We start from the raw sequence: 19,866 nt of genomic DNA, 5'->3' as shown, positions 1-19,866 counted from the left end.
AAATTTCTCCCAGCATATTTTTAGCTTCCTCCAAGGTGCTATGGCCTTTGAAGGTTGAGGGGTGCTAGACGATTATTCCCAGCCCTGGGGGTTCACTTTGTGGGCTGGTGCGGCCGGCAGCGGGTGATTGGTGATGGGGGTTGGCGGGCATGGGGTTCTGGGTGCTGGGTCAGCAGTCAGTGGGCAGGAGGCCGTAGGTACTAGGCCAGGGGTGCTGGGCAGGTCCTCAAGTCTGGGGCAGACCCTTGAGCCCAGGAATGCAGACCATGGTGGACGAGGACAGACCCCCACCAGAGACCCTGTCCTGGGTCTGGGCCTGGGACTGACAGTTGACCCTGAGTGAACCTTGAAACCAAGACTGACCCCTGTCCCCAAAGTAAACCTGACCTTTGACCCCTGACTCCAGTAGAAGCTTATGCCAGAAAGACCCCTGACCTCAGCTGACCCTTTGCTGGCCGAGCCTGGAAGCCGGGACAGCCAGTTCTGCGAAGGGACAGAGACTCTAGGGCTCCCCAGCCGCCCCACCGGGAGGGGGTCCCCAAGGGCAGCTGGGCAGCTGGTCCTACATCCCCACTCCCGCCATGCCCTGGGCCAGGCCGCGTTGCCAACCTGCCCTCCCCTCCCAGGGACCCCTCCTCTGGGAGCGGCCGGCGGGCGCAGGGAGGTTGAATGGGGGACGTGTGCCTTTGTTCCTGTCCCTGCTCCGGCTCTGACCTTGAGAGAGAGACAAGAACAGAAGGAAAATGGAGCTTCTGCTCAAATCCGCGCAGCGGCAGCGGCTCTCGCCTCGGTGGCCCCTGCATGCAAATGAGCCGACCCATCCAGGCCTTTGCTGGGGCCTCCACTTGCCCCATATGCCCTTCTGGCTCCCTACCTGCCCAAGTCTCAGTCCTGCCAGGTGTGGCAGAGGAGGCCCCCACCCACCTGTGAGGTCCCATGACGTGGGAGGGTGTCTGAGGGCAGAGAGATAGCAGGAGACCCCCTTTGTGGGTCAGGACACCAGGCTGGGCCAGGCCTGGCTCCTGGGGCTCTCAGCCCCTCTTCCCACGCTTGAATCCCACGCCTCTGCTTGGAGGACACCAGTCCAGGAGTAGCCTCCCCATCTCTCCCCAAAGAGCCAGCCAGCCAGCCGGGGCCGAGCCTGGCCTGTGTTGCTGGACCCCGAGCCTTCACTTCAGCAGCTTTCTGTTAGAAGGCCTGGGTGACCCTGGGCCAGTTTTGGCCCTCTGTGGGCCTCCTGGGACAGCCCTGGGACTTCAAATTTGGGCGCCTGAGGTCAGAGGACAAGACCCAGAAGCCAGGCACCCAAAGCAGATGTGCTGAGTCCCTTGGAGGGCAGAGGACAGCAAGCCTTGGGAGGGGTGGCAGAGGCACAGGGAGGCCATGCCTTGAAGGAGGAGAACTTGACTGGGAAGAGAAGGGGAAGGGCTCCCAGGCAGGGTGCAGCCCAAGCAAAGGCGGGGAAGTGTGGGGAGGAAGAAGCTCGGAACAGGCGACACACGCTCACAGCGGAGGTAGCGGCGCTATGTGGCTGGGATGGGTCCGTCTGCCATCCCTGCCTGGCTGGGGCAAAGCTTGATTTGTCAGTCTCTGGCCTCTCTAGGTTCCTGCAAGGAGTTCCGGTGATCCCTCACCCTGGGACCTTCCAGCTCTTGGCCCCCAGACCCTGCGCCAGGCCTGGGAGAGGGACACAAACCCAGAGAGGTGGAGTCTGGCTGGCACTACTGCCCTTTTGCAGCCAGCACTTGGTGACAGCGTACCTCCACCAACTCAGAGTCTGGTCGGGGAGACTAGGGCGTGAATAAAGACAGGAATGAAGGACAGGCTCCAGGTCCTTGCCCACAGGCCGCGCCACCCCTGCCCCAGGAGTGACCGCTCTGAGTCCCCTCAACCAGTCAGGGGCTCTGGCCCTTGGGTGGACCTGGGCCCTCTCCTCAGCATCCTTCCTGTCCTCTGCCCCCGTCAGGCTCCCTGCGCTCCCATGTGCTGCGGGCCTGGACACCCCTCTGGGCTGCCAGGAGTACAGGAGCCTGCTCACTGCCAGGCACCCTTAGGGACCAGAGGAGGAATCAGAGGCTCAGAGAGGCCAGTGCCCTGAGGTCCTCACTGGAGGCAGCAGGTTTTGGACTTGGGTCGACTGGACTGCAAAGTCTCCATCAGGCTGGATAGGGTGGCACGGAGTTGGCGCCGCCTGGCCTAGGATTTGGGGGTCTGGGTTTGAATAAGCGAGGCAAGCTAGGGGTGAGCTATCTCTATGCCTGCTGCTCCTCCCGTGGGGCCAGGCTCTGCAGATTGGCTTGGTGGCTAGAATGAAGGTGACTGAGAGGAACTCAGCGACCCTGGGCCGAGCCCGTGTGATGGCGGGGGTGGACGCGGGGCTCTGCAGAGTTGGGGTGCCTGGGGCAGGACCCTGGGGACACGGGCACCCTGACCCCCGGGATGCGTCCGTGACTCTTGGGCAGGGGCGGGGGTGGGGCGGTGGAAACGCGGCTGGGGCTGGAGCCCCCCGCCCAGCCCCCGCGTGGCCGGGGCACGGCAGGAGGGGGCGCCCGCGGCCCTCCCGGCGCTCGGGCGGGACAAAGGCCGGAGCCCCGGCTCCTCCCCGGCCGGTGCGGCGGCGACGGCCCGCGCTCTCAGAGTCTGCGCCGCCGGGCCGGCGCCCGGGGCCACCCCGGCGCCCAGCCCGCCGCCGCCTGACTTCTCGGCGCCCGAGGTCGCGCGCGCCCAGGCGGGGGCGGCCGGGGATCTCCAAGCGCCGGCGCGCCCTCCTCCCGCCCGCCCTGCGCCCGCCCGCTCGGCGGCGGCAGAGGAGGCGGAGACGGCTGGCAGGCGGCGGCCAGGCGAGCGCGGCGGCCGGACCGGGGCCATGGCGCCCGCGCAGCGCCCGCTGCTGCCGCTGCTGCTGCTGCTGCTGCTGCTGCTGCCGCCGCCGCCGCCGCCGCCGCCCTTCGCGCGCGCCGAGGACGCCGCCCGCGCCAACTCGGACCGCTACGCCGTCTACTGGAACCGTAGCAACCCCAGGTGAGCGTGGCCACGGGTGGGGACTGGGCGTCGGGAGACCCCGGACGCCCCCACCCCAGCCTGGCCTCCCGCCCCGAGCTCCAGGCGCTCCTACGCGCAGCCCCCGGACTGGGGGCGCCCGCTGCCCACGGGAGCCCCCAGGGAGTTCCGGCCCCCGGAGTTTGGGAGAGTCGCGCTCCGCGCGTATCTCCCCCCAGGGCACCCCGCTGCCTGCGATTTGGGAGACTCTGCGCCCTGCACGCCCCAGAGCTCTGCCGGCCCCAGAGTTTGGGGATCCCATCTGGCACCCTCAGAAGTCGTGCAGCCTGGAATTGGGGGACCCCATCCTCGAGCCTCTCCAGGGATCCCTGCTGGCTTTAGAGTTGGTAGGGATTTCCCAGAACCTTATTACTGAGCTGCGCCTGGAGGTGGGGGACCGTGGTACTGCCAGGCAGGGGTCCACGGGAGCGTTCTCCCCGTAGGTCCCCAGATGAACTTGGGGAAGTTGGAATGTCCCTCCCTACAGACTGGCCTCCACGTTCACTCCAGGGGGTCCCTGGTTCCTGCTTTGTAGTGAAGGGGAGACTGAGGTACCGAGGAGGCTGGGGGTCAGTCCCGGGAGTCTTGATCAGGTGGTACCCTCTCTTGCCCTCCTGGCGCAGATGAGGAAACTGAGGCTCAGAGGGGCTGAGCAGCTGGCTCAAGGTCATGGCGAGGGGAGGAGAGCTGGGGCAGGGACCCAGGTGGCCTTGTGCCCAGCCTGCCACGCCCGGCCGAGGTGCCCCACCCGCCTGCCTGCAGGCCTCCTCAGTGTCAGGCATGGAGTGTGATCTGGGGAGCAGCAGATGCCCCCATTAGTCGAGCGAGAAAAGTTTGCTGGTGACTGACCACGTCCTGGACATCAGCGGAAGCTCTGGGCCATCTGGGGTCTGGAAGGCTGGAGTGGGCTGGGGGTCCCATGGGAGATAGGGCTCCAGGGTCCTGTGGCTCCTGGTCAGCCCCGCAGTCAGGGTCAGGGTCTCATCGAGGCCGGCAGGGCTGCACATGAGGGGTAGAGACACCGGCCTCCCTGTTCCCTGCCCCTCTGCCACCGGTCACTTTCTCTCCGTTTTCAAGCGCCAGCTGAATCGCCCTCCAGAGCCCTCTGTTCTCCGCCGTCCCCTCACTGTCCCCTGCAGTCCTCGATCCTCCGGTGGAAAGTTGCATAAAGGGCCGTCTTTGAGGCAGGCTCTGGGACAAGGGCACTCAGTGTCCCTAGTGGGGGCAGGGAGTGTGCACCAAGACATCCCTCTCCGTTGCGGGGCTGTGGGGTCGGGTCCTGGAGCCCAGGGCAGAGACCCCGGGGCGAAGGAAGGGCGACTGGCCACCACGGAGCGGGTCCCCCGCGCCGTCCGCCCTGCTGGTCACATGTGGGTTTGATTAAGGCTCTTCCCTGCGGCCGAGCAGGGCGCCCAGCGGGCAGTGCTTCCCCGGCCCAAGTTTTTGGTTTCAGCTCCGGAATCTCCGTCCCAGCCTATGGCCTGTCCTTTGTTCTACCAAACGCCAAACATGAGAGAAGCCTTGAATGGGGACGGAAGGGGGTCACTGGGGCTGCCCGCTGCCCCACCTGCCACTCGGCTGCAGGCATGATGCTGGCCAGGGAAGGAGGCAGCCCCCAGTGCCCGGCCCTGGCTGGCTGCTTGGCCGCCTCCTGTTGCTGACCCGACAGCCCCGCTCTGACCAGCTGCCCTAGGGGATGGCCTTGCTGGTCCAGCGCAGACCCTGGGAGTCAGGGCTTCCTTCTCCCCTGCCTCCTGCCTGAGGCATCCTAGGTGGGAGGTGACCTCCCCGACTTCTTGTGATGCGGCCTGAGACCCAGGGGAGGACCTCACCCCAGGGAGCCGGGTTGGGTCCAGAATCGGGGCTTCATTCACCACTGAAGTTATGGGGCTCTGCCAAAGGGGGTGGCCTCGGTGGCCCAGGGATCCATCAGGAGGTTTGGTATCCAGAGGTGTCTAGACCAGAACCTGCGTCCGGTGACAGAGTGTGCGTCGGGCGTGGGAGAAGAGGTGGTGTCTGGGCTCAGAGTCCGAGGGCACCCGGAGTGGAGATTTGCTAAGGGCGCCTGGTCCCTGGCTGCTGCTGGGGAGAGAGGAGCAGAAGCGACACGCAGGCCTGAGGTGTGAGGCAGTCCCACAGGCTGAGACAAGAGAGATGGACGGGCCCGTCTGGGGAGAGACAGAGGAGAGGCGGAGGAGACGGAGGAGAACATGGAAAATGCAGGGACAGGGCCGAGCCTGAGCAAGGAGCGCACACAAAGGGCACAGTTGGGAAGGGGCCGGCGCCGGGGCTGGGCCGGCCAGGGTCGGGACCGCCTGGGCAGTGCAGGAGCTGGAGGGCTGTGTGTGCTCAGGTGGGGGGCCCCCAGGCACAGGCGGTGCTGTGGTGGGCCACCCTCACCCGGCCAGGCTTGGTACCTGCGCCGAGGTAATAAGTATGTGGCTGTGTTTCCCAAATTGCATTCTCCTGCTGTGCAGTGCTTCTCCTGCGCACACGCGGCTGGCCGACGTCGCGAGGGAGCCCCGCACCCACTCCGCCACCCCCGAAGGGTGGAGCCTGGTCCAGCCACCCAGCCTGGCACCCACACTGCCCGGCTGTCCAGCTGTCTGTCCTTGCCTGGGCGGGCACTCCTGGGCTGGCTGCCGGGCATCTCTGGGCCTGGCTGCAGCTAGGCTGGACTGGGCTGGGGGTCCTGGCCGGCCGAGTGCGGGGCTGTGTGTACTTCTGTGTATGTGGGGGGTACGGGGGTGTCTGCCCCGTCACTGTGCATTGCTGTGCACTCTCGCCCATGATTTGCAGGGGTCCTGGGGCACACGCATCACCCGGCCACACCGATGTTCACTCGCCTGCGCGTGCCTGGCAGCCCTGGCCCTGGGCGTCTGCACACGTGTCTGCATGATTGTGTCTGGAGTCCACGCGTGTGCAGAGTGCGTGCACGTCTGCAGGAGTTCTGTGTGTGGCGTGTGCGTGGTGTCTGGGGAGTACGTGTGTGTCTGCGTGTGCAGATTTGCACCTGGGGAGAACGTATGTCCATATGTGGGATACACATGTCTTTAGAGTGTCTGCATGGCGCGCACACGTGTGTCTGTGTGTGCAGCCCGGCTCTGGCCCTCCCAGGGCCTCCAGGGACACAGCTTGCCCCGCTGCCGGCCTGGCCACTCCTCCCCCACCCCCTTCTTGGGCCCAGGTGGGTCCCTGCTGCCTGTGGTGCAGAGGGGCCATCGAGGTCCAGAGCTGGCACTGCACACGCAGGGCGCCTGCCGCCCGGGAGGCCAGCGGTGCCCGCCGGGCTGGGGCTCTGCCTGACTGGGCCTCTTGGGCTTTGGCTAGACCTCTACAGGCCAGATCGCCCGCAGGTGTTGGCAGTGGCCAAGTTCCCCTCACAAATGGCCTGGTGGGAAAATGGCGGCTGGAGCAGCATCTTCCCTGGGGTGGGGGTGTCGGACCCCCCGGTCCCTGCCGGTCTCACCCAGGCCTCTGGGACACCGACTTTGAAGGGGGCGACGCCATGATTTACTGCATGAGGCTTTTTTGTTTTGTTAGAAAAAGGCTCGTCCGCTGGCTTGGGGGCTTGGAGGATGAGGACCTGGGGGCCTGGGGGCCCTGGGGCCAGAGGGTGTGTTCTGGGGGGCTGTGGGGAGCCCCAGTTCAGGGATCCGGGAAGCCTGGGTGTGCCCTTGGGTGGATGGCTTGGCTGCTCGGAGCCCTGTGTCTCCTGTGTGAAGTGGGGCGGTGGTCGTGCCTCTCAGCGGCAGGGCCAGGGGTGCACAGGCAAGGCAGGAGCATGTCCCAGGGCAAGGAGGACCCCGATGAGGAGGGGAAACTGAGGCAGCTCCTGCGGGCCAGAGGGGGAGCCTCCAGGACCAGGCGCCTAGATCTGCAGCAATAGGGAGATTCTAGCCCGGCATGCCGGGGGCGAACCGCAGTGCGGGGGGCTGGCTGGCAGTTCTGAGATGCCCCCCACCTTCCCAGGGGCTGGGCTCTGGAGCTGGGGTTCACGGCTCCGTGGGGCCCAGTGGTCAGGTGGGCTGACCTACCTCTCCCCGGCCTTGGTCCCTCCCCATAGTGGACCCCAGGTGGCCTCGGCGGGCAAACCAAGAAACTGAGGCTTCAGGCAAGTGGTGGACTCGGCAGGATCTGGCCTCCATCTGGCTGGGGAGCCGGGCTGGGGAGGGTGCTGGCCATCTCTGACCTCTGGGCGCTCCAGCAGACATCTCCTGAGGTTCCTGGGTCCCTGGGGATCGTGGGTGGAGTGGTGGTCATCTCGGGATGGCAGGTGCATGAATAGGGGTCTGGGAGGCAGTGTTTTTGCAGAGCCCACGATTTCCTTCCATCAGCTGGTTCCACAGCCCCTGAGTCAGGCCATGTTTTCTCCATGACACACCCATCCCATGCCCCCCTCCTCAGGACGAAGGGCTTGGCCATCCTTGCCCTGCCCTGTTGCTCTGGGGGAACTGTCTCTTTTGGAGGTGGGTCCAGAGGGAAGGCTTGGCTGTGTCCCTCAGAGGGTGGGCATCCCAGATGCATGGCTGAAAGCTTGGCTCTGAGTTCTGTGGCCAGTCAGCCCAGGCCGGAAGCTCACCCCCACGCCCACTCTTGGGCCAAGCCTCCGTCTCGTCGTGGGCCTGGGGACCTTGGCTTTGGGAGGCTCCATTCACTGCAAGGGCCATGCTGCCCTTACCCGCCCCCCAACCCAGCCACAAACCCCCTAATCTGCCCACTCCTGGAGGCAGCCTCCCATTTATGCCTCCGTTTTGCGGACCCAGGGCAACTCACCTACAGCCATGAGGAAGTTGGGTCCAACTGGGGTGATCCCCCTCAAGAGGCGGCCACATCTGGGGCTGGCCAAGGAGTGTCAGGGACACTGCACACATTGTAGGGGCGGGGGAGGGTGGGGTGACCAAGGCAGGTGCTCCCTGTGGACTGTGCACCCAGGCTTCCTCCCACCTGAGACAGAGGCCTATGGGTGGGGCTGACCCTGCGGCCTTCCCCCACCTCTCCTGCCCACTCTGCCCCATTATTTTACCTCTTCAGCTCTGGGGCTTTTGCCTCAGTTTACCCCTGTACCCGCAAGGCCATAATCGTCCTTTCTCAGCTGACCCTGCACTCCCTTGAGGCCCTAATTTTCCATGAGGTCCCGCCCAGAGTCCACCCCCAGCCCCCGCCCCCAGCAGGAGGAAGCTGGCCAGACTTCAAATGGGGCCAGCATCTTCTTGGCTAGGGGAGGGCACTGAGGTCTCGGGGCCTCGCTGGGGGTGGTGGGGAGGGGTGGGCGGGCTCTGTCCATCCTGAGCCCCAGGACCCTGCTCCCTACAGGCCGGCCTGGGTGTGCTCCTTGCTGGGATCTTTGCTGGTATCTCTGAGCCCCCCTTTTTTGAGGGTTTGTCTGTTTTGGGGGGAGAGGTAATTAGGTTTATTTATTTATTTATTTATTTATTTATTACTGGAGGTGCTGGAGATTGAACCCAGGACCTCACGCATGCTAAGCATGCGCCCTACCACTGAGCTGTACCGTCCCCCAACGCCTCTTTAATAGGAGCTGTGAACGGGCTCAGACCTGGGAGACAGAGGCAGAGGAGCAGGGATTGGTGGGGACACAGACTCCCCTGGGTGCAGGATGAGGGCCTGGCTGCTGCCTGTCCCACCTGTGCCTCAGTTTCCAGTCTGGGAAGGTGGCACAGTACCCCCACCCCCCATTGGGGTGAGACTCCTAATTAGTTGCTTTGCGATTAGCATCTAATGACTTGACAGTCTCCCGATTGGAGCTAATTAGCTGCGTGCCGGATGGTTGCCAGGGAGGGGGTGGTGGGTGGGGTTGGGATGGCCGGTGAGGGTCACTGGGGGCTGGGAGGGCTGCCTGGAGGAACCGACACTGGCAGGCAGCTGGCAGGATGAACTGAGGGTGAAGGTGTGGCTGGGTGGGGGCAGGGAGGTCTGAAAGCCTCAGGGAGCCCTCTGTCTGGGAAGGGATCCCAAGTTAGTCATTAACCCCTTAGTGAGAATTTCGATCTCTATCTGCCTCTCCCACAGAGCATTTGCATATCAGGCTTCGGCACTGATGGAGGGAATGAAGGCTTGTCTTGCTCTTACCAGGCTTGGTTTAGGATTGGGGCCCCCTCCCCTGCACAGGCGCCACCCTGAGCAGGGGCGAGGCGCCAGCTTGGAACCGGGATTGCCAATGCAGCAAGGCCGGCGCGGTTTTAGGGTGGGGAAGGGAAAAAAGTGGCCCATGTAGGAGGCCAGAGCTCAGGTGGTGGTGGAGGGGGCAGTGCTTCTCCTGGGACCCCCCTGCTTGGGGTCCTCACTCCTGAGCCTGGGGACAGCTTTCTGCTCTTCATGTCTCTTGCACCTTAAAGACCTTGCACCCTTGGCCTTTGTTCAATGAACAAACATGCACTGAGTGCCACTGTGTACAGGGCCTGTGCTGGCCACAGAGGAAGGGCCAGTGAAGGAGGCCAACCCTGTGATTCGGGAAAGGCAGGCAGTGAGCTGTGTGAAGGCACATACATACAATGATGCCTGAGTGAGATGAGGTGGGAAAAGCAGGGAAAGGCGTTCAGGCAGAGGGAGCCGCTTGTGCAAAGGCCCTGGGGTGCAAACAGCTCGGCCTGGAGGGTGAGCTGCGGGAGGCAGAGGGCGATGAGGTTGAGGGTGGGAGCCACACGGGGCCTGGTGGGCCTGAGAGGCCTGTGGGTTTTGTTCTGAGTGGTGGGGAACCAGTGGAGGGCTTTGAGCCAACAGATCACAGGGTCTGATTTACATTCAGAAAAGCGAGCCCTGGATTTTGGGAGGAACCTGGCCACCCTGCTGGGGCCTGGACTTCCAGCCTCTGAGCCAGTAAAGCAGCTTTTGGTCTTTTCAGAAGGTGAGCTGAGGGGAACGTGATGGTGGTGGTGACACCGTGGGAGGAAGGCAGGGATCACGGGGGAAACACAGGCAGAGGCGGAGGGAGAGGCAGGGGAGACGCTGCAGCCCCACCTCTCGAGTCCGTTCTCTCTGGGAAGACCCTGCATAGAGTCAGGTTCTCTTTCAGGCTGAGTGTGTCTCCTCCGGCATCATGCCAGGGACGAGAGGGGAAACTGAGGCCCAGAGCTGGGTGGGGGACCAGGACCCCCCCACTGCCTGCGGTTACCCATCACAGCCTCTGCCGCAGGGCCCGCCTGGTGAGGGTGGGTCCCCGGGCGGCTGCTGGGCCATGGCTGTCATCGATCAGCTGATCAATGGGGCCGGGAAGGAGCGAAAATGACTTTTCAAAAAGCCTGGAGCAGCTTCTGCATCGATCGCGCCCAAGGGGCCGGAGAACAAGGCTGGTCAATGAGATGCCTGTGCCCGGCCAGCCGTGGGGCGGCCCAAGGGAGCAGCAGGGTCCCAGCCTGACCCAGGGTCGCCCCATATCTGTGTACACCGCTGGAGTTCTCCCAGTATCAGCCTCAAGGACCATCCCCACTGCACAGAGTTGGAAACTGAGGCTTTGAGAAGAGGAACTGAGAGACCCAGCTGGACTCCATCCTGCCACTGAACCAGGATTAGGTGGATACTTGGCCCTCGACTGACCCCCGCTGCCAGACACGTTTATTCTGTAAATGCTTTCCCACCTCTGTGGGACGTGGGTGGGCTCCCTGTCCCTGGAGAAACCCAGCAGAGGGGGGAAGCGGCTGGGGGTGCATCCACCCCACCCCCCACCCCCCGCCAGCTTCCTGACCAGAAATTCTGCGAGCCTTACCTCAGCGACAGACTTGAAGTCATCACACTGGCTCTCTAGTGACCGATGGGGAAACAGAGGCACAGGAGCCGGGTCTTCTGCCTGCCTCCTTCCCACCTCTGGGGTTCCAGGAGCCCTTGCCCCTGCCTGGTGCAGTCTCAGGGGTGGCAGGGGGCAGGCCAATGCCATCTGATAACCCAGCCGCCCCCTCAGGTGCTGACTGTGCCAGTTACCACAGCCGGCATGGGGGCCCTGCCTTGTTCCCTCCCGCGGGCTGGGGCAGCTGCTGGAGCAGGCACGGAGGGGCTGGGATCCTAGCAGCCTGTGCCCTCCCTGCCCCCGAGCCTCACTGGGCCTCAGTTTCCCCGCCAGTGCAGGGAGGGAGGAGGCAGGGACAGCCTGGGGGAGCCTGCCCCCCAGCCTTCCGCTGCTTGGGCCTTTTATGTGCTAATGAGCCCCTCTCAGGAGGCCCCCTTGTCCCCCCTCGGTCCAGGCCGCGTTTACATGACAGGGGCCCGGGGGACCGCGTCCATGAGATCTAAGGGCTCCTGGCGCTGTAGCCCGAGGCGATGATGGAGGGGGAGCTGCCGGTCCCTCGCTCAGCTGACCTCCATCCTCATCAGATGAGGCTGGGTCTGGGGGGGTGTCCCCTGGGGAAAGGGGTGCATGCTGCATGTCAGTATGTTAAGACCCCCAGGGCAAAGGCTGGGGGCAGAGGTGTCAGGGGTGGGGAACCTGGCGGGGTGGCCCAGAGCTTGAGGGGTAGCTGCCAGGTTTTAATGGCTCTGAAGAGAGAGCACAGGATGCCACACCGTATGGAAGGGGCGGTGCTGGGGGCAGTCGAATCCAGGGCATCCCTGAGTTGGACTGAGGGGGTGAGGCCCGAACAGCCTTCCCAGGAAGCCTCTCCCCTTTCAGGGAAACTGAGACTAGGGGAGGGGTAGAGCCTGTCCCAGAGAGGCCCATGTCTCCCCCTGCCCTTGGCCTGCCTTCTTGCCGGGCAGATCTGCAGAAGGAAAGCTAAGGAGGCTGCATCTTGGGGTAGCATGGGGGGCCTGCCTGGAGGAGGGGGCAGAGAAGTCAAGCAGTTACAGTTTTGGAGATGGACTTCCTGGGAGGGGAAGCATCTTGGGCCAGGCCTGTTGTGGCTGAGGGGCACAGATGTCGATTCTGCACGGGGTGAGGGGCTTGGGGGGGCTCCCAGTCACAGGGAGCCTGCTCGGTTGCATCTGGTTACCCAGAATGCTCGGCGGCAGCCCCTCCTCCCCAGCGCCCACATCATTGTGGGCCGGTGGGTGGCTCAGGACTCCACCGCCTCAAGGCACCTGCTGTGGCCTAGTTGGGTGGTGGGTTGTTCCAGGCAAGGGACCATGGGCTCACACCTTGGCACCTCTCTGTGGGCAGGGCGTTTGCCCAGCGGTCCCCTAACCACCCCCCTGCCCCATCTCCCACCTACCCCTTTGTCCCTGAACTAACCCATCTCCCCCGCTCCTCCCCCGCCTGCCCTGGTGCTCCAGAGCCGCCCCCGGCCTCTGTTCCCACGCTGACCACTGACCCCTACCCATCTTCCCCATCCCTCCCTTCCCCACTTCCGTTCCGCTGTGCTCCCCATCCCCCATCCCCGCCCCTCCCGGGCGGTGACCACTGGCCGCTCCGGCAGGTTCCACGCGGGCGCTGAGGACGACGGCGGCGGCTACGCGGTGGCGGTGAGCATCAACGACTACCTGGACATCTACTGCCCGCACTACGGGGCGCCGCTGCCGCCGGCCGAGCGCATGGAGCGCTACGTGCTGTACATGGTCAACGGCGAGGGCCACGCCTCCTGCGACCACCGGCAGCGCGGCTTCAAGCGCTGGGAGTGCAACCGGCCCGCGGCGCCCGGGGGGCCACTCAAGTTCTCCGAGAAGTTCCAGCTCTTCACGCCCTTCTCGCTGGGCTTCGAGTTCCGTCCGGGCCACGAGTACTACTACATCTGTGAGTGCGGGCGGGCAGGCCGGGCTGCCCCTGCGCCCACACTGCCTCCGGCTCGGCTCCCAGCCCTGCGCCCGGTCTCCCTGTCCTGCCCTCGAGCCCTCCTGCGACCTCTGTCCCTGGATCGGCCCCTGGGCCTTGGGGCTGGGGGAGCAGTGGCCCCACCATCAGCCTGTCCCATGCTGAGACCAGGGGTGCTCCCCAACCCGGCACTGAGCTGGGGAACAGGCCTGCGGAGTCTGGCGAGGGAGGGGTGAAGGCCGGCCAACCCTGGACTGCTGGGATCTCCCCACCTCCCCACAGCCCGCCCACTGGCCCCCAGATTCCCTGTGGACTGTCAAGGCTACTTTTTCAGGTTGGCTGGTGACGGCTCAGGACACTAGGCCTGCATGCCCAGCTGGGGTCCTGGGGCTGGGTAGGCTGCCCCCAACCCCTGCTGGGCCCCAAAGGGCCCCTTTCCTCTCCTGATCAAGTGCCAAGGACAGGGTCTGGGGAGGCAGCTGAGTCAGGCCTGGGTTTGGGTTCCTGCTCTGCAGGGCCTCTGCAGGGCCTCTGCAGAGACAGGCTATCCACTGTCTCTGGAAACCTGAGTCAGGAATATGGGGTCCCAGAATTGCCCCTGCCGAGATGGGGGTATCAGGGCGCCCACCTTGGCATCGGACTCATGCTGCCCCTGAGGCCCTGAGACTCAGATGGACTGGGGGAGTCCCTGCTTCTCAGCCTCCTGGGGGCTGATGGGGAGCAGGTGGGGAGTGAGGGTCTGTGCCCCGGGACTTCAGGATGGGGCCGGCACCTTGCCATCCCGGCTCCCACTGAGTCAAATTGAACTCCACAAGGCTCCATTTCCTCCTTTCTCTGCTCTATTTGGATTTTTTCTTTTTAATTCAAGGAAGGAGGGGTTGGGGGAGGGGAAGAAGGTGTTTAAGTCCCCGTAATATAAGAAAAATTACATTTTTCTTTCTGAGACGAGAGTTTCATAAAGATAATTATTGTAATTATTCGTCCTATCTCTGTGACGAATGTTATTTTTATTACGTGCTTTTTAATCTTCATCTCCCAGCATGAGGGGCTTCTAGGGGTCGGGCAGAGGTGATGGCCACAGAGAGGACGGGCAGGGACAGGCCCAGCCGCATCCTTGTGGGGGCCCACGCCTGTTGAGCGCATGAACCCCACCGCCCGCTGGGCCTCAGGCTTCCCTCCCTGGCCAGTCCTGGTCCCCAAACCCCTGCCTCCTGAGTCCTCAGTGATGCTCTGGTACCACTGCCATGCCCCTCCGGGTGCTTGCCAAGTGGGTTAGGGAGCAGGGAGCCGACGGTGGAATTTTTAGGCGTGAGGACCCAATGTGCTTCAGCCTCCACGTGACCCTGGGCGGTGTGGGTCACGGTTGGGGTGAGGTAGGAATGCTGCCTCCTTCCCCAGGGTAACTGGGCTCCCATCACCCCCCAGATGGAAATATTCATTTCCAAAACACCTCCTGTGGGCCAGTTGAGGCCCGGATAGGGGATTACTTGCTAACAAGCAGCCTGAGAGCAGGGATTTATCCTGAGTCAGTCATTTGGTTACACTGATTCTTTGCTGATTGAAAACAAACCTATTTTTATTCATCACCTTTGAACCGTGCCTTAAGCTGCCCTGGGGTGAGCTAGAGCCAGACACAGACACCCACCTGCCACCTCCCCATCTCTGGGGTTAGCATTCAGCAAAGGGAGTGTGCAAGAGGACTTCTGAGAAGTCATGGGCATTGTGTCTGGGGCTGTGATGTATGATTAGGAGTTTTATGGGTAGATTCCCTGATCTGGGGTCAGGGTTGGTTCATGGGCATGGGAAAGGGGATGCAGCCCCAGGAGGTCTCAGATACTGACAGCCCCCTGCCCCACTAACCCCCAACCCCTCTCTTCCAGCTGCCACGCCACCTAATGCAGTGGACCGGCCCTGCCTGCGGCTGAAGGTTTATGTTCGGCCAACCAGTAAGTATCTGGGGGGGGTCATGTAGGTTCCAGGCCCCCACTCTTGTTTTCTCAACTCAATGAATCCACTGAGCGGTCAGCAGAGTCAGAGGGTGGTCACAGCCTAGGCTGGGGAGTCCCACAACCTCCACAGTGGGCAGAGCAGGCCCTGCCCAAGCCTCTGTTTTCCCATCTGCAAATGGGAGTGTTTCAGACCTCCAAGAGTGAAGGTTGAAGGCCATGGCTGGGCTTCACTGAGGCTGCAGCCCCTTCCCCCAGAGAGTGGGCATCAGGGGGCCATTCTCTGAGGTGGACCAGAGGGCCCGTGGTCTGAGCTCTTCAAACATCTCAGCCAATCTCTGAGAGAAGAGGGGACTCCCGCAGCCTTGACACCTCACCCCGCACCAGGCTCACATTTACTAGGTGCCTGCTGTTTGCCAGGCTCTGTGCTGGGGGCACAGCTCCAGCCCAGGTGGACAGAAATCTCTGCGCCCCGAGGTGTGGAGGGGCGAGACGCTTTACGAGGCCAGGTCCCAAGAAGGCCTGGGGAGCAGGGGGGCGGGGCTGCCCAACGCCCTGTCTCCTGTCCCCCCCCAGACGAGACGCTGTACGAGGCCCCAGAGCCCATCTTCACCAGCAACAACTCGTGCAGTGGCCTGCACAGCTGCCGGCTGTTTCTCAGCACCGTCCCCATGCTGTGGGCCCTCCTGGGCTCCTAGTCCCCGACCCACCAACCGGCCGGGACGCCGGCCCCAGCTGGACGGCTCACCTCCGAGACCAAATAGAGACGCCGCTTCTCCCCCGGCCGGTGCTGCTCCACGGGGCAGGGGCCGCCCGCCCCAGGGCTGGCCAGGGCGGTGGCAGCCCCGGCCCCCCCGCGCGCCTGGGGCCGGCTGGCCTCTCAGCCCCTGGCCTGGCCACCGTGTCTGAGGGCCCTAGAGAGCCCGGGAGCCTCTTGGCGATGCTGGGTGGTTTGTTTTCGCGTTTGTTGGTTTGGTTTATTTTTCAGTGTATTTTTCATGGTTGGATCAGAAACTTGAGTTTTTTATTTAATTTATTCCTTGCTGTCACCGGTGACTTCGGGAAGAAAACAGAATGGATGGGGCAGGGGCTCCTGGACCCCTGGGGGAGGGGGATCGGGAAACCCCAAATCTGGTCAATCCATCTGTTGAGTTCTGGCTGACGTGGACCCCCAGGTGCCGCCGGGACAGGCTGGCCTGAGGCAGAAGGGGTGGCGGTGAGTGCCCCCTCCCCACCGATTCGGGCCCAGGGGCTCCCAGCCCGCCCTCCTCCCGCCGGCACTGGCTCTCAGAGTGCAAAACCATGAGGCTTCACCAGAGGCCCTGTGGAGCCTCGGCCCCCTCGGAACCACAGGCCCCACCCGTCCCCCAGCCTCGCTCGATGGCCCCCGAGGCCGAGAAGACATTACATTTATGTAAATAGAGCCAGCAAGTATATACTGTGATTTATTTTTACTGTATTCCTGAGGATGGACTGGAATGTTTCTTTTTTCCTCAACCCTTTATGGGGAGAGGGGCTTTTATTTTGGCGGGGGGGTGGGGTGGACTTTTTAGAGTAGAAGCTGCACTTCGCAATAAGCTCCTTTGTCTGTCAGACCCCCTTGCCTCGACTCTATGACTAATAATGTTTGTAAGAAAAGGGAAAACAGGACAGAACAAAACGGGGAGGGGGGACATCACCACCAAAAAAAACACCCCTCCCAAAGACACTTCAATGAAGTAAACAGTGCATTTATACAGATTTCATATTTCTACCCGCCTTTCCTGACCTGTGTTTTATATATATTATATATAAATATATATCGTGCGCGGCCGCCGGGAGACGGCTCAGGCACGCCGGTGGGGGGCTTTTGTAGGGGGTGGGCAGGCAGCGTGGCCACGCCTGGAGCTGGCGACGAGTCCTCCCCCTCTCCGTCACAATCAACTTTGGATTCTGTATTTTTTTATAATAAAATGAGTGTAAACGTCAAGGCTGCGTGTGTTTGGGGCTGCCGGTCGTGCTGGAAGGATGCTTTGTGCTAATCGTCTGGAGTCGGGTCTGGACTCTGCTGGGAGGGGTGTCTTTGGTTCTGTGCACCTTTGGGAGCTGGACACCGGAATGAGCATTTTAGGGGGGGGTTGTACCCTTCATCGCCACCCTGGGGGATGGGACCAAGCCCCTGCGCCCTAGGGCAAAAGGGAGGATGGAGGGAAGAGGGAGACTGGCTGTGAGCACGCAGCAGGGCTTACTAAGCATTATTCACCCAGCGCACCTGAGCACGTCGGAATCCCTGGACCCCAGGGCCGGTCAAGGCCTCCTGTACCCTTGGCCATGCTCGGTGGTGGTGGTGGGGGATCTGAGGGGGTGGTCTTCAGGTCCTAGGATGACTCTTACGGTCCAAATTCTGTGACTTCTTGGTCGCCAAGCTCTGCTGTAGTGTGACTCAGTTTCCCCAGATGCTCCAGGCCAGTGTAGGGGTCTGTCGTCTCTAATCCTCTCCTGGCTTTACCTAAAAGCCATGTGTCACAGGGTTCTGAGGTTCCAGGGGCCTTCACCCCAGCCTAGCCCCAGAGGGGGCTGAGGGACTGGGGCCTGGGGGCTGGTCCTCGCCTTGGTGCCACCTGCCAGGACCGCAGTGTCCCCGCCACGATGAGCCGAGAGGGAAGGCTCTCCGCTAATCAATCCGGCCGTGCTGGGTCCGGAGACGGGGGCTGCCTCTTAATGAGGCCAGCAAGCGGCACAAAGACCCCTGTGTGTGCCCCGCCTGCCCTGCCCAGCGGCTGGGGACGGAGGCGGGGCGCCGTTCTGATCACCACGGACAGGGAGACGAGGGATGCCCCCTCCACGGCAAGGGCCCCGAGGCTCAGAGAGGCAGGAGGCCTCCCAGTGCCTGCTCTTCCTGAGACCCCTCACCCCAACACTCCAACCTGCCCATGGGGACGGAGGGAACTGGAGGGAGAGGATGAAATGCAGGGGTCATGGGGCAGAATCTTAGCAGCTAACTTTGATTTTTGTTACTTAAAAAAAATACTTACTGAGATATAATTCACCTACTACACAATCTATCCATTTAAAATACAATTCCACATTTTTTATATATTCACAGGGTTGTACAACCATCACCACTATCTAATTCCAGAACATTCTCATCACCCCAGAAAGAAGCCTGGGCCCCATTAGCTGTCACCCCAGCCCCCACCCCCAGCCCCTGACGACCAGGAGCCCCCTCCCTGTGTCTGGGGACTGGCCTGTTCTGGACATTTCACATCCATGGAGTCACACACTGTGTGTCCTGTGTCTGCGTCTCTCACTGAGCATCGTGCTCTCAGAGTCCGTCCATGGGGTAGTGGGTGTCAGTACTGCTCTCCTGTTCACGGCTGAATAATATTCCAATATGTGGATTGATAACATTTTGTTTATCCATCACCAGTTTATGGACATTTGGGTTGTTTCCTTTTAAGTATTTTGAGGACTGTATTATTTTTGAGACAATGCTTTAACAGAAAGGTGACCTTGAGGGGAGGGTATAGCTCATTTGGTAGACCACAGGCTTAGCATGGATGAGGTTCTGGGTTCAATCCCCAGTACCTCCAAAAAATAAACAAATAAGTAAACCTAATTACCCCCCACAAATAAACCAAAAAAAAAAAAAAAAAAAAAAAAGAAAGGTGACCTTGGATGGGTAAGTACCAAAAAACTCTGTTCCCACCTTGGAGCCTTTGCACGTGCTGTGCCCCTTGCCTGCTCTGCTCTTTCTATAGATCACTGCTTGGCTCTCTCTCTCTGCCCCTTCAGATTGGTCAGTTGTCCCCTCTCCACCTCCCTGGCAAAGTGCCCTCCCCACGCCTCTTGCTGTCAGATTCTTTACTTGTCCATCTTCACAGGCTGGGAGTCCCCAGAGGGCAGGGGGACTGGCCCACAGTCAGGAGTCTCTCCGCAGACTTGTCACCTGCCACATGCACAGACACACGTGCACACGTGCAGAGGAGCCACCCAGCCGCGCCCAGCTCTGCACACCCCTGTACTGACGGATGCCTGTGTTTGGGGCCTGGGTCTCTCAGGAACTACCCTGTCCAGCGCCAGCCACCGGTCCCAGCCGTGGGGGCCACCGCCAATGTGCAGAGTGGCCACTCACTCCCGGGGCTGCAGTGTGCGTGGCGGGGTCCCCCAGGGCGACCATCAGTATGCGGGTCCCACGCGTACCTGGAGGCTCTGGAGTGAAGTGATTTCCCTTCCACAGCCCTGCTACTGGCCAGGGGTTGGGGTTCGGGGGAGTCCTGAGGGTCCCCCACCCCCAAATCCTGACAGTTGCTCTCAGGTGGAGCCAGGCTTCCCCAGTCGGGAACTCTTCAGATTCATGGCTGTCTTGGTCTGGTGCATTCAATGCCCATGGTCACTGGAGGGCATCCCACAGCCCTTCCCCTCTGGGCCCTGGGTCCCCCGTCCGTGTCTCTGGGGAAAAGCCCCCGGCCCTGCACTTGGGTCCTGCCCTGTGACCACGACGGAGGGGCTGATGCCTCGCCCTCTGGACTGATGCGTCAAGTCCCTTGGCCACGGCCAGAGAGCAGGTCAGGTCAGGGCCCCCACAGCTCCCCCAGGTCGCTCGGAGGAAAGGCCACAGTCCCAGGACTGCAGGGCTCACGTCGCTTCTCCAGCGTCTCCACCTGGTCCTCCCTCCTGACACCTGCTCCCTCGGGGACAGTCCGACTCTCTGGGGCGCTCCTGTCCACAACTCCCATGTCTCCCGTGTCAGTGTCAGCTCCCCCAGCAAGCACTGAGTGAGCACCTACTCTGTGCAGTCCCTGCTGGGCCCTCCCCTGGTCTGTGGTGTTGGAGAGAGGACGGTGGGGCCTGCTCCCGTGGCTCCAGGGCCCCATATTTGAGGGGCTTATGGGTCATGGGAGGAGGCTGTGGTGTTGGGGACCCTGGTCCAGGTTGCAGGTGGCTCGGTGGCCACTGATGGACAAATAAAAAGTGAGTTCACAGCCAGAGAGCCCTTGATGAGCCATAAATCACCACAAGATGACACACAAGCCGGAAATTAAGTGGCTGTAGCCGGGCTGGTGTGGCCGGTGGGGCTGAGATGGCCAGGGTGAGGCCAAGAGCCCTCCCACCCTCAGTTTTCCCTCTGGAGCTGCTGGCAGTGGTCATGATTGGAACAATACTGGTGGTGATCAGGGCTGGTGCTGGTGTGGACAGGGAGTGGGG

At 62.4% G+C, this 19,866-nt stretch overlaps 1 protein-coding gene across 1 annotated transcript; it reads left to right on the top strand.

The window, feature by feature from the left end:
• Positions 1-2,739: 2,739 nt before the first annotated feature.
• EFNA2 (ephrin A2) lies at positions 2,740-16,648 on the top strand. The gene is made up of 4 exons (XM_074351309.1): positions 2,740-3,021; positions 12,402-12,715; positions 14,614-14,679; positions 15,256-16,648. Exons 1-4 carry the CDS (start codon positions 2,867-2,869, stop codon positions 15,375-15,377), a joined length of 657 nt encoding a protein of 218 aa, XP_074207410.1. The 5' UTR covers positions 2,740-2,866; the 3' UTR covers positions 15,378-16,648.
• The last annotated feature ends 3,218 nt before the right edge of the window (positions 16,649-19,866 follow it).

The sequence above is a fragment of the Camelus bactrianus genome, chromosome 22 (genome assembly GCF_048773025.1).
Source record: "Camelus bactrianus isolate YW-2024 breed Bactrian camel chromosome 22, ASM4877302v1, whole genome shotgun sequence".
NCBI classification, from domain to species: Eukaryota; Metazoa; Chordata; class Mammalia; order Artiodactyla; family Camelidae; genus Camelus; species Camelus bactrianus.
This window is presented reverse-complemented; position numbering and strand designations above follow the sequence as displayed.